The sequence below is a fragment of the Cetorhinus maximus genome, chromosome 24 (assembly GCF_964194155.1).
Source record: "Cetorhinus maximus chromosome 24, sCetMax3.hap1.1, whole genome shotgun sequence".
In the NCBI taxonomy this organism is placed as follows: domain Eukaryota; kingdom Metazoa; phylum Chordata; class Chondrichthyes; order Lamniformes; family Cetorhinidae; genus Cetorhinus; species Cetorhinus maximus.
The window spans coordinates 52,153,751-52,167,373 of NC_135902.1; the positions used below are offsets into that span (position 1 = coordinate 52,153,751).

The 13,623-nt window shown below is 45.5% G+C and overlaps 2 protein-coding genes across 4 annotated transcripts in view; one reads left to right on the forward strand and one right to left on the reverse strand.

The window, feature by feature from the left end:
• Positions 1 to 13,623, reverse strand: part of adap2 (ArfGAP with dual PH domains 2) — a 338,187-nt gene that overhangs the window by 169,879 nt on the left and 154,685 nt on the right. The window lies entirely within an intron of this gene.
• The window catches only part of rhbdl3 (rhomboid, veinlet-like 3 (Drosophila)), an 83,077-nt gene continuing 75,231 nt past the window's right edge, over positions 5,778 to 13,623 (forward strand). For all 3 annotated transcript variants that reach the window (XM_078529055.1, XM_078529053.1, XM_078529054.1), the window contains exons 1-2: positions 5,778 to 5,998; positions 10,490 to 10,513. In XM_078529055.1, coding sequence (XP_078385181.1) covers positions 5,882 to 5,998; positions 10,490 to 10,513 — 141 coding nt within the window. In that variant the 5' untranslated portion in view covers positions 5,778 to 5,881. The remainder of the gene's footprint in view (positions 5,999 to 10,489; positions 10,514 to 13,623) is intronic.

Below are 13,623 nucleotides of genomic sequence, written 5' to 3' on the forward strand. Positions count from 1 at the left end.
TGTTGTGTGGAAGGAACCTGTCCCTTTGGAATGCTGAAAGGGGAGGGTAGGGGAAGTTGTGTTTGGTGGTGGTGCTGGAGCTGGTGAAAAAGGTGGAGGATGATCTGTTGAATACAGAGGTGGGTGGGGTGGAAGGTGTGGACAAGAGGAACCTTATCATGTTCTGGGAGGGATGGGAAGGGATGACAGCAGAAGCCCGTCAAATAGATCGGACACAGTGGAAAGGCCTATCGACCACAGTGGGGAGGGGAATTCTTGGTTCAAGATAACGAAAGACATATCAGAAGCACCAGTGTGGAAAGTTGCATTGTTGGAACAGAAGCAGCAGACCAAGAAACTAGGAGAATGACATAGTCCTTACAAGAACTGGGGCATGAAGAAGCGGTGTTAACCTTGTTCCAATGAAGCTTCAGGAGCAGCACCTCGTTTGACTCAGCACTCTACAGCCTCCTGGACTCAATATACTTGGAACTGAGCTCAAGATTTTTAGATCATAACATCTGTCTCCATCTTGTTCTATGTTTTTGTTGGTTCATTCTTGTCTCATTTCATTCTTTAATCCTTCATATTACATTCATATGGCCACTATGTAGTCATTCACGCCTCATCTTGACACACCTTTTGTTTCTTTACCAATTACCACTATCTTTGACTTTTGCACCATAAAATCTTTTGCAACTTAATATCTCCTGCCCTCCACCCTTTCACAGAACTTCACTTTAGATCTTCTTCCCCACTTTCACTGGCTCAAAACCTATTACATTTCTAACCACCTTCAGTCCTGATGAAAAGTCACTTGACCTGAAACATCAAGTCTGTTTCTCTCAACAGATGATGCCTGACCTGCTGAGCATTTCCAGCATTTTTTGTTTATATTCCAAAAAAATCCATGTTTTATCTGAAAAATAATTTTATTTAAAGATTGTGTGTGTATTGAAGGACACAGGCTTGTATAAAACCTGAGTCTGTGGAGTCAGGGACAGTTGTCCCTCAGTTGTAACCAGAAATTAATTTGCAGACTCATTGCTACAAGACATAGGCAATCTTGAGGCAATTGCATGTCACAGCTCAGTCTGGGCACCTAAGGACATAAGAGGAGCAGGAGTAAACCATATGGACCCTTGAATCTGCTCCACATTTCAATTACTTTGTGTTAGATCCATCAGCCTTAACTCCATTTGCTTGTTGCGTTCCAGATCCCTTGATTTCCTGATAGATCTAAAATCTGTCTGTCTCAGCCTTAACTATATTCATTGATAGAACACCCATAACTCTCAAGTAGAGAATTCCAAAAATTGGAAATGGAGGACAGTGCACGGTTAGGTTTGATTTTTCATTTGCCTGGTTTGTGATGTCGCATGCATCCTGATGCTTTGATTGCAAAGTTCTTCACTGTTGATGTGCCATAAGAACTGATCCTGTTTACTTTTCATTGAGTCACCAATCAGTCAAACTTCTGGCAATGGCTTGATTTTAAAATTCTTTTTTGTTTTCAAATCCCTCTGTGGCTTTGCCCCTCTCTAGATCTGTAACCTCCTGCAGCTCCACAACCTTCTGGGAACTCTGTGCTCCTCCAGTCCTGGCCTCTTGCGCGTCCCCAATTTTCATTGCCACATCATTGGTGGCAGTGCCTTCAGCTGCTGAGGCCCTGAACTCTGGAACACAGTAGAGGAAGAGGCCAGCTATCCCAAGGAAACTACTATTGAATCAGGGTCATAAAAAACAACAAGCAAGATAACAGTAAGATAACAGTAATGGAGAAATTAATGGCATTAAAGAATGGTAAATCCCCAAGACCAGAGAATTTCTGCCCCAGGATTTGAAAGGAAGTAGATCAGAACATTGCAGGTGTGCTAATTATAATCTTCTAAATTTCTTTTTATTCGGGAATATTCCCTTTAGATTGTAAAATTGTGCATGTCACTCCGCTGTTTAAGGTGAGAGAAGGAAACCAGGACATTATAAACCAGTTTCCTGACATCTATTGTCTTTTTGAGGATAGGGTGACAGAATATCTTTAAAATTTTATGGAAGGTATTTGATAAAATCCCTCATAAGAGACTCAGCTAAAGTTGAAGTTCATGAAATTGAAGACAAATTATTGACCTGGTTAGGAAAATAGCAGGACAGAAGAGGGTAGGGATAATAGGCCTCTATTCTAATTGGCAGGATGTGATTAGCGATATGTTACAAGGATCCATGTGGAGAACTCAGCTATTCACTGTATTCATTAATGACATAGATGATAGGATAGAAAATCACATATCTAGACTTGCCAATGTATTGGAAGCAGTGTAGATAGAAATGCAAAATTAAAAATATGTATTGATAGGCTAGGTCAATCGAAAAAACTGTGACAAATGGTTTTTAATGTAGGCAAATGTGAAGTCAGGCACTTTAGACCTGAGAAGGATAGAAAAGTGTATTTTCTAAATGGTGAAAAGCTCCAAACAGTGATGGTCCAAAGAAACTTGGGGTCCAAATCCACGGATCTTTAAAATGTCATGAGCAGGCACAGAAAATAATCAAAAAAGCTAATAGAATGCTGGTCTTTATACCTAGAGGACTAGAGTACGAGGGGGTAGAAGTCATGTTTCAGCTATACAAAGCTCTGGTTAAACCACACCTGGAATACTGTGAGCAATTCTGGGCACCACATCTTAGGAAGGCTATATTGACCTTCGAGGGAGTGTGGTATAGTTTTGCTGGAATTATACCTGGATTCCAAGAGTTAAACTACAAGGAAAGATTAACAGTAAGTTTAATTTCCTGGAATTTAGTAGGTTAATCATTGATTTCATTGACATTCTCAAGATAGGAAGGAAAGCAGATGAAGAAAAACTGTCTCCACTCTAGGACTAGGGGCCATAGACAAATGATAAGAGCCAGATCTTTCATGAATGAAATTAGGAAACACTTCTCCACAAAAGATGGTAGAAGCTTGGAACTCTCTTCTGCAAACAATACTGGATCAATCGTTAAAATTAAATCAAGATTGATAGATTTTTGTTAGTTGAAGGTATTAAGGGATATGAGACAAAGTTAAATCTGTGGAGTTGGGTCACAGATCAGCCATGATCTCATTGAATGGTGGAACCATGGGCTAAGTGACCACCTCCTGTTACTATGTTTCTCTGAAAAGTGTAATGTTTGGCTGAAGTTATCTCTCTTGTGAGAAGTGGCCAAATCTGACCTATCTAGGTTAAAACAAGAAAAAGGGGGATTGCTCGTAGCACATTATATCCCATACACGGTGTTCATAAAGTTTCAGGTCACCAAGATTATAGATCACCTATGAACACAGGCTGTCTTTTCCACTGAGAATGCACAAAATTTATAGTGACCAAGCTCAAATCATAATAACCCGAAGCTATCACAGCCTATCATCTGTCTACGGAGTGTGATGAGAGACAGACCCTCCCTCAACATCAGAGATAAAAAAGAATAAACGCGTTAATTCATCTGATGCTGATACCCTGTTGTATATTTCCAGTGTTTAATTCGAAGTTGGAGCTGTCACAATTCACCTTTGTCTGTTCTGAGAGGAAGTTTATCTGTTTTTCTCTCTTGTGGATGTTTTTTGATATGCCATTTCCAGCGTTTTGTTTTTATTTCACTTTTCCAGCATATTTTTGTTTTATTTGTCTTCATCTCTAAATGTGCACAGCATTGATTATAAATAAAGAAAATTAAATAGAAACGGAATGTATCATACCGGGGTCATTATATCTTCAGATTACAGACAGATAAATGAGCTTTTTATTCCTGTATACAGGGTTATCTCACACACCGAAGAGTTTATCTGTGTTAATATGTACAGCCCTTGTTAATTAAATGGGCTTCAGTCTGTTAGTTTGTGATTGTATAATCTCAATGTTGGCAGTGATTTGATCTTTGTGGGGAGGAGGAGGAGAGAGAGAGAGAGTTGCTCCTGTATTCACAGCTTCCCCCCCACCCCCCGGCTGATGTGCTCCAGAAATCCCGGGAAGAGTTGTAGTTTTTACTTCTTGCTGACTGCACGTGGCGTGATTGAGCTGAGAAGCGGGATCTGGGAACAGAGAGTGTGGAGGAGCCGGACACAGAGCAGAGCTGGAAAGTCCGACCTCGGACAGGGACCGCTTCCGACAGGCTTAACCCATTCGGGAAGGGCTGCGGATTCCAGGTGTTAACCAAATCCCTTCTCCACCTATCACTGGCCCTCTATCCAGCTCTACCTGTCCCATCCCCCAAACCAGCTTCTATTTCACCCCTTTTCTATTTTCCCTTAGTTCTGTTGAAGTCATATGGACTGGAAACGTTAACTGTGCTCCTCTCCACAAATGCGGCCAGACTTGCTGAGTTTCTCCAGGTATTTTTTATTTTTGTTTTTCCCCTCCAGAGAGATGCGGTTTGTAACTACTCCGGTCTTAATGTTGAAGAGAATTCTTCAGCCAGAGGCGCAAGTCCAAAGTATATAAAATGTTTGAGTAGAAAGTATTGAATTAATAATTGGTGGATAAACGTTATCATGATTTCTGGGGTCTTGTTTTCTCTGGCCCGGAACTTTCATGAAAATAAACTTTACACCAATAAAGTTATTGTTACCAGAAGCTGTTTCTGTTTCATTTTGTGTCTTTGAGGATCCGTGACAAATGGGAGAAAGTGACCCGTTCAAACCCCGGTCCCTGGTCCCGGTCTGGGTCCCGGGGGCAGGTCCCGGTCTGGGTCCCGGGGCAGGTCTGGGTCCCGGTCTGGGTCCCGGGGGCAGGTCTGGGTCCCGGTCTGGGTCCCGGGGGCAGGTCTGGGTCCCGGTCTGGGTCCCGGTGGCAGGTCTGGGTCCCGGTCTGGGTCCCGGGGGCAGGTCTGGGTCCCGGTCTGGGTCCCGGGGGCAGGTCTGGGTCCCGGGGCAGGTCTGGGTCCCGGTCTGGGTCCCGGGGGCAGGTCCCGGTCTGGGTCCCGGGGGCAGGTCCCGGTCTGGGTCCCGGGAGCAGGTCCCGGTCTGGGTCCCGGGGGCAGGTCTGGGTCCCGGTCTGGGTCCCGGGGGCAGGTCTGGGTCCCGGTCTGGGTCCCGGGGGCAGGTCCCGGTCTGGGTCCCGGGGGCAGGTCCCGGTCTGGGTCCCGGGAGCAGGTCCCGGTCTGGGTCCCGGGGGCAGGTCTGGGTCCCGGTCTGGGTCCCGGGGGCAGGTCCCGGTCTGGGTCCCGGGGCAGGTCTGGGTCCCGGTCTGGGTCCCGGGGGCAGGTCTGGGTCCCGGTCTGGGTCCCGGGGGCAGGTCTGGGTCCCGGTCTGGGTCCCGGGGGCAGGTCCCGGGGGCAGGTCTGGGTCCCGGTCTGGGTCCCGGGGGCAGGTCCCGGGGGCAGGTCTGGGTCCCGGGGGCAGGTCCCGGTCTGGGTCCCGGTCTGGGTCCCGGGGGCAGGTCTGGGTCCCGGGGGCAGGTCTGGGTCCCGGTCTGGGTCCCGGTGCAGGTCCCGGGGGCAGGTCCCGGGGGCAGGTCTGGGTCCCGGGGGCAGGTCCCGGTGCAGGTCCCGGTCTGGGTCCCGAGGGCAGGTCTGGGTCCCGGGAGCAGGTCTGGGTCCCGGTCTGGGTCCCGGTGCAGGTCCCGGTCTGGGTGCTGTTGTACGGGGCAGGCGGTACCGGTTGCTGTGTGTGTTTTTGGGGAGGGGGTGGGGGGTGACTCCGGGATCAGGCTGCAGAGATTGTGTGAAACTAACTCCAGTCTCTATTCCCAGGGACCCTGGGCCGGTCACTGAGACCAGTCGCTGCCGGAGGTTGTCTCTGTCTCGCTGCTCCCCTCTCCCGTCTCCCAGACCCACAGGGGCCCAAGTGAAGAGCGGAGAATGTGGAAGCGGCTCCCGAGGGAGCGAGGCTGATCCCAGGCTCCGCTCGGGGCAGCGAGCAGCGGGAATGGAGGAGAGAGAGAGGGAACCACACCACCCAGAGCCCTCAGCCGCTGTTAACTCCGAGGGAGACGGGATCGTGGAAGTGGAGAGCGCCGAGGGTCTGCCTATGGGGACAGAGGATGTGAGTTTCAGTTCCGTGTCCCTATTTGTCTGTGTCGTTATGTGTGAGTTTGTCAGTGTGTCTGTCTGTCTATGTCAGTGTCTGTATCAATGACAGTCTCCCTGCCTGTGTAACTCTCTCTGTGTCAGTACCCATCAGTGTCCCTGTGTCTGACCGATGTTTTAAAGTTCCTGTTGTATACAGTTCTGCTGGTATCTATGTTTTCCTAACATCCCCCCACCCCACACCATATGTGTATCTGTGCCTGATCCTTTTTAGATTTTTTCTTGCTGTTTTAACCCCTCTCAATAAATCTGTGTATCTTTCAGAGTTTGCATGTTTCCGAATCTGTCCACTCGTGTGCTTATATGAATCTGTGTACCGATTTCTGTCTCCCTATTCAACCTCTACGTCTACAGTGTTTATCTCTGTGCCTATGTGTTTGTGTCTCTATTTGTCAGTAGATCTGCGATAACGTCTCTTTCAGTGTCTCTGTGTGTCAGTCTCTGTGCCAGTGCCTGTGTGTCAGTGTCTCTGTGCCAGTGCCTGTGTGTCAGTGTCCCTGTGCCAGTGCCTGTGTGTCAGTGTCCCTGTGCCAGTGCCTGTGTGTCAGTGTCCCTGTGCCAGTGCCCGTGTCTCCCACATTCTTTTCTCAGTCTTTCTCTGCACCCGTCTTTGTATTTTCCTGTTATTTTGCCCTGCATTACCACTGCCTCTGAGTCATTCATTTTCTTGCTCTGTCTACATTTTCATCCGTGTCTCTGTTGCACTAGGGGTGTCCAAACAGACAGCTCAGCCAACCAGCCCTGGATCCCCAGGTAACTCAGCCAAACTTACATTTGAATTTACTCACGGGACCGACCCGTTTGGATTTTATGGACCTGGAAGTTTGAAATGGGCTGTTTTTACTGCTGTTGCCTCATTGATGGATAAAACCCCAAATAAAGGACCTGTTAGAATAAGTGGGTTGTGATACCTGGAATTATTGGGAAAGCGAAGTTGATCATTATGTGTGGCCCTGTTGCTCCTTTCTGTAAACTTATGGAGCTCATGAAGACAGCAAGCTCTGACACCCTACTGTATACAAAGTGTTTTTATTGTTATCTATGTTTTCCTAAACCCCTCTCTATATGTGTATCTGCGCTTGGTCCTTTTTAGTCTCCCTCTTTCTGTTTTAACCTCTCTCTGTAATTCTTTGTGTATCTTTCACAGTTTTCATGTTCATGAATCCGTGCGTGCACATGTTTGTATTCTTGTGTGTACCCGGCTTCTGTATCTCTGTTCAATCTCGCTCTCTCTGCTGTCTCTATGTTTCTTCTATTGAGAATAATGCTACAGTCATCAAATTGTCTTTGGCAAACACTTTATTTTTGCTAGGGGAGCCAGAAGAACTATGTGTGATTTTTGGCTACAATGGTATCAGACGACAATGTGCATGAATGCAGCTAATGCCAACTGAAATAAAGTTTACCAAACACTTTTATGAGGATTGTGGCTCATTAACAATATTTAAACGCATTTGAAGCCGCAGGTTGTTTTATAAATCTTAAATTTAGCAAAGCTAGATTTTAGCGCAGGAAAAGTGGGTGAGGGGGAAAATTGGGTGATTGAGTGGTATTTTAATGTCTCCAGCTTTAAGCACTGTGATAGAGATGTCGGTGAAACGATTCAGTACCCAGCATTGTAACAAAGGAATGGAAGTAAATGCTTCCCACTTATTGTTGAGAAAAGCTGCAGCAACCCAAGAGTGTGATTGCAATTGATTTCTCTGTGTAAGGATCTCTCTAATACATGAAGCATGTTTTCTCAAATGAACAGCACTTATTGATTTCATTATAATGCTCGGAGCCAGTGTAGGGCAATATCTGATTATATAACTAGCACTGTTCCCTTGTAATCAGCTGCTGATTATTGCTGGTTGAAATTGAGGCATGTTTAATCCAGTAGATGTTGAGTAGACAGTTTCACTGGGACAGGGGTTGGAGTGGGTTTTATTCTTCAATTATCTTCAGTGCCTCGTGGATAGAAAGGGGGGAAACTGATGGGAGTTCTCATTTCTAATCACTACCTGGTAATCCCTGTTGTAAAGCGCAAGTGTGTGGTAGTTGGGTGAGATGACGTGTCTCAGATGCGATGCCCCCTATGGTCAAAAAGCTAGCCACCATTCACAATCTAGGCCTATATGAGGAAAGTGACCTTTTGGGGAGGTGAACTGGAGGCTGCCTGTGGCACAGTTCGCCCTCCCCCACTCCAACATCTCCATTGCAAGAGGATGAAATTGGAGTGCAGAAAAACAATTATCAGCAATGTTTCGGTTAATCTCAATGTACATTCCTCACTATGAATTTTATCACACAGTAACAACATGTGATGCCCTGACCTTCACTTTTGAGCCATTACAAATCATTGTTGGCATAAAGACACAGACAGACAGGAGAAAGCAAAATCATCCTGAGATCTTTTAATATATAATATTCATTGATCTGGCCTCCAACTAATTTGAAATTGCTCCACGGGTTGTCTTACAAGCTTGAGTGGCACCCTTCCTAGTCAATGTTCCACATTATTTTCTCTCTATCCCTATTCTGACTCGTGCTGAACTTTGGTTTCACAGAGTCTGTGGTCCATGGGCATCTCGCTCCTGTGGCTATTTGTCGACTGCTGATGACCAGTGAGTGTTGGGCTGTTCAACCCATATGGCCTTCACAGTGGAGTCTGATCCTATCCTCAGCTGATACCCGCATGTCTACAAACATTGAGCAAGGGCAGCATCAACAGTTTAGACCTTTCAGTCCTGAGCTTGGGCACCCTGAAGTCAATTGTAGGTCACATGTTTCTACCCAGGCTGAGAGTGACTACTTCAGCTTCAAACAGGAAAGAGCAAACTTGCATTTATAAAGCACCTGTCACAACCTTAAGATGTTCAAAGCATTTTACAGGCAATTATCGTCACTGCTGTGATATGTGAAACGTGGCAGCCAATTTGTGCACAGCAAGCTCCCACAAACAACAATGAGAGAAATTACCAAATGTTCTGTTTTTAGTGACATTGATTGAAGGGTAAATATTGGCCAGGACACCAGGCAGAACCCCTGTCCTTTTTCAAAATAGTGCCATTGGATTGTTTATGCCCATTTGAAGGGCAGACAAAGTCTCAACTTAATACCTTAAAGGCAGCATCTTTGTCAGTGCAGCAGTCCCTCAGTATTACAGTGAAGTATCAGCCTAGATCCTTTTCTTAAGTTGGAATTGAATCCACAACCTTCTGATTCAAAGTGAAGTGTGCTACTCACTGAGCCACAGCTAACACCCCCTGAGCTCAGTGGAGTGTTCAGACCCTGAGCCCTGTTTAATAGAATTTTATTTTACAGTCGGGAAGTGGAGGATTTGGATAACCACCGTTGATCTTTATTGAACAGAAAGGAACTCTGATACAGTTCAGGATCTGGAGAGAATGTCACCACTGCAGCTTAATGGGTCTGAAAGGGACTTTCACAGAGAACCTGAGATGATCTGAAATACGTTTTTTCTTTAATTATCGAGAATGCTGCAGATAGATCAGATTTTTCCAGGGCAGAGAAATGCTAACTGTTGATGAGGGGCTGAGATAGAATCCCCGTGACATGAGGATAGGCGAGGATTTCTGCTTTTTGAGATGGGCAATGTGGTGCTGCTGATCAGGTTAATAACACTGATACCTCGTGGCCTCAGACAGGTTATTAAAAGAGAGGGAGGAGGAGTCATTAAGGCAAGTGAGAGCATTTAGATCAATGAAATCTTTCATTAGTGTGACATCTCTGTTGGATTGAAATGCTGAGGCTGGGGGTAGGAGGGGCTCATATTTTAATGGACTCTCAATCTCATGTTTCACTCATGACCACAATGATAAAAAATGGCTGAGACTATTCATCTCACTCTAGGCTGATTTGCAGCAGTCAAGTTGAAGGGACTAGATCTTGTTTAGTCCAAGTGTAAACAGGGATGCAGTTTGAAAAGGAGAAAGTGGAAAATTAATAAAATGGGACTTGGCTTGGGGTGATTTTTTAAGTTAGAGGTGCTATATACATGTAAGTTGTCGTTGGGCCAGTATTAAGGGGGAAAGGTGTCCAAAACACTAAAACCAGGTAGTTTCCCCTCGAGACTTGAGCAGTTCAGGTAGAAATTTTATCCTTGTCTCCTGTAACCACCTAAGAAGATTCAAGTGATTAAAACTGCCCAAACTAAAAGTAAGCTAAACATTCTCAATCTATTTTACTGTATATGTTCCATCTTGTTTAAATCAGAACATTGCTACAGTATGTATTTGCATTAGATACATCAGTATGTGCCATATACATTAGGTGCTCCAGAATATATTATGTGCATGAGCTAGACTAGATGTGTTATATATATATATATATATATATATATATATACATTAGGTAGACCAGTATGCATTATATATGTATGTTACTGTGAGCTTATTCTGCTTTTCCTTCTCCTCTATATGTACATCGCTGCCTCCTTCTATAGCACTGGAAAGTTTTCTTTGACCAGGTAAGTGAACATTTAAACACAACTACAAATGTTTTCTTATTAAGTTTATGACCAGTTACTGAATTTGTCCGATTGGTAATTATGGGGAGATATTTCTGGAAAAATGACCTCTAAAAATCAAACACTGGCTAAAGGTTATAAAGCTATCTGTGTTAATATTTCTATGTTGTATTTATAAATGGACACGGATAGATTTCATTACACTGTGTCATAGTTGTTGTTGGCAATCCCTCAATTCAAGGATGACATCTATTAGGGCCATGAGTTTCTGCCATGGGTCTTCATCTGACTGCACAGGCCAATTCTAGACCCACTGATCTTTGAGTATATGGGGCAGGATTTTTTTTTGAAAAATATACTTTATTCATAAAATATTTGGATGAACATTACAAAACATTTCTAAATGGCCATCACAAAAAGTACAATCAGATTCAACTTTTGCACATGGATCACGAGGTGCTTCAATACAATCAGTGAATATTACAATCATTTCAATATGGTCATTACAGACAGTCAGACAGTGCATTGGTATTGGAGTTATCAACATACATCATGTTGCACCCTGAGGTGCTTCAATACAATTATAATACAATTAGTATTCAATACATACAATCATTGTGAGTCGTACAGCCCAAGGGATCTATACAGTTCCCAGCCCCTCAGTGCACTGTGGCAGAAAGGTCTTAGACTTTTTCCCATTGTGCCTTTGCGGCAGCTATCCCAAGCATTAGTGCATCCCTCAGCACGTAGTCCTGGGCCTTGGAATGTGCCAGTCTGCAACACTCGGTCGAGGACAACTCTTTGCACTGGAAGACCAACAAGTTCCGGGCAGACCAAAGGACGTCTTTCACCGAGTTGATGATCCTCCAGCTGCAGTTGGTGTTTGTCTCGGTGTGTGTCCCTGGGAACAGCCCGTACAGCACAGAGTCCTGTGTCACACCGCTGCTTGGGATGAACCTCGACAAAAACCACTGCATCTCTCTCCAGACCTTCTTTGCAAAGGCACAATCCACAAGGAGGTGAACAATGGTCTCTTCCCCACCACAGCCACCTCGAGGGCAATGTGCAGAGGGGGTGAGACACCTGGCGTGTTGGAAGGATCTGACAGGGAGGGCCTTTCTCACCACCAGCCAATCTACATCTTGGTGCTTGTTGGAAAGTTCTGGTGATGAGGCATTCTGCCAAATGACTTTGACAGTCTGCTCGGGGAACCATCCGACAGGATCCACCATCAACTTTTACCTCAGGGCCTCTAGGACATTACGTGCTGACCACTGCCTGATGGACTTGTGGTCAAAGGTGTTTTTCTGCATAAATCTTTCCACAAGGGACAGGTGATACTGCACGGTCCAACTACTTGGAGCGTTCCGCGGCAGCGTGGCCAGACCCATCCTTCGCAACACCGGGGACAGGTAGAACCTCAGCACGTAGTGACACTTGGTGTTTGCATACCGAGAGTCTATGCACAGCTTGATGCAGCCGCACACAAAGGTGGCCATCAGTATGAGGGCGATGTTGGGCACATTTTTCCCCCCTTATCTAGAGGCTTGTACATCACGTCCCTGCGGACACGATCCATTTTCGACCTCCAGATAAAGCGAAAGATAGCTCGGGTGATCGCCATCGCGCAGGAGTGTGGAATGGGCCAGACCTGCACCACGTACAGCAACAGCAAGAGTGCCTCACACCTGATGACCAGGTTCTTACCTGCAATGGAGAGGGAGCGTCGCTCCCACATGCCAAGTTTTCTTTGCCTCATAGACACTCGCTCCTTCCAGTTTCTAACGCATGCCCTGGTCCCTCCGATCCATAGCCCCAGCACCTCTGAAGAAGGGTCACATGGATTCGAAACGTTAACTCTGTTTCTCTCTCCACAGATACTGCCAGACCTGCTGAGTTTTTCCAGCATTTTCTATTTCTGGTGTTGTTGGCCAGGACAGTGAAAGAACACTTTCAATCAATATTATAGAATTGGTGATGTGCCACTGAACTGGCAGATGACACTGCATCCAAAAGATAGCTCCTCTGACATTGCAACATTTCTTCAGCACTGCACTGATAGGTCACATCACTAAATCTCAGCCTGGAGTTAGGCTTGAGCTTACCACTTTCTGACTAAGGTACATGTGTCCCAATAAGCCACAGTTGTATTTTTTTGCTGTGTTGTTTAACTATTTGGGTTTATTAATCTGCATGCGAATATATGCACAGGGATGTGCTGCTGAGGCTTTATGAGGCTCTGGTCAGACCACATTTAGAATATTGTGAGCAATTTTGGGCCCCGTATCTCAGGAAGGATGTGCTGGCCCTGGACAGGGTCCAGAGGAGGTTCACGAGAATGATCCCAGGAATGAAAGGCTTAACATATGAGGAACGTTTGAGGACTCTGGGTCTATACTCGATGGAGTTTAGAAGGATGAGGGGGGATCTGATTGAAACTTACAGAATACTGAAAGGCCTGGATAGAGTGGACGTGGGGAAGATGTTTCCATTAGTAGGAGAGACTAGGATCCGAGGGCACAGCCTCAGAGTAAAGGGAAGACCTTTTAGAACAGAGATGAGGAGAAACTTCTTTAGCCAGAGAGTGGTGAATCTATGAAATTCATTGCCACAGAAGGCTGTGGAGGCCAGGTCATTGAGTGTATTTAAGACCGAGATAGATAGGTTCTTGATTGGTAAGGGGATCAAAGGTTACGGGGAGAAGGCGGGAGAATGGGGTTGAGAAACTTATCAGCCATGATTGAATGGCGGAGCAGACTCGATGGGCCGAATGGCCTAATTTCTGCTCCTATGTCTTATGGTCTTATATTGTCTCATACATTTTAAATTAAGCTTGGGTAGCAGGAGAGGCTGAAAATGGCTTTAGTGCACCAAATACATGAGTAAGGAGGATGTGGAATAGCACCTCCACCGACCCTCCAAGAAACACCTCCAGCAGCTCAACTGTTAACGGGACTCACATTAGCTGCTTTTTCACCAATGATTTGATTCAGCCATTTCTCCTGTTTGTTCTGGAGGAGAAGCAGCTTTCTGCTCAGCTAGATTCTAATTTATTTATCTACAGTAAATGGTATGACTCATGGTGTGTAATCAGTAAAGTGAGTTCCTGT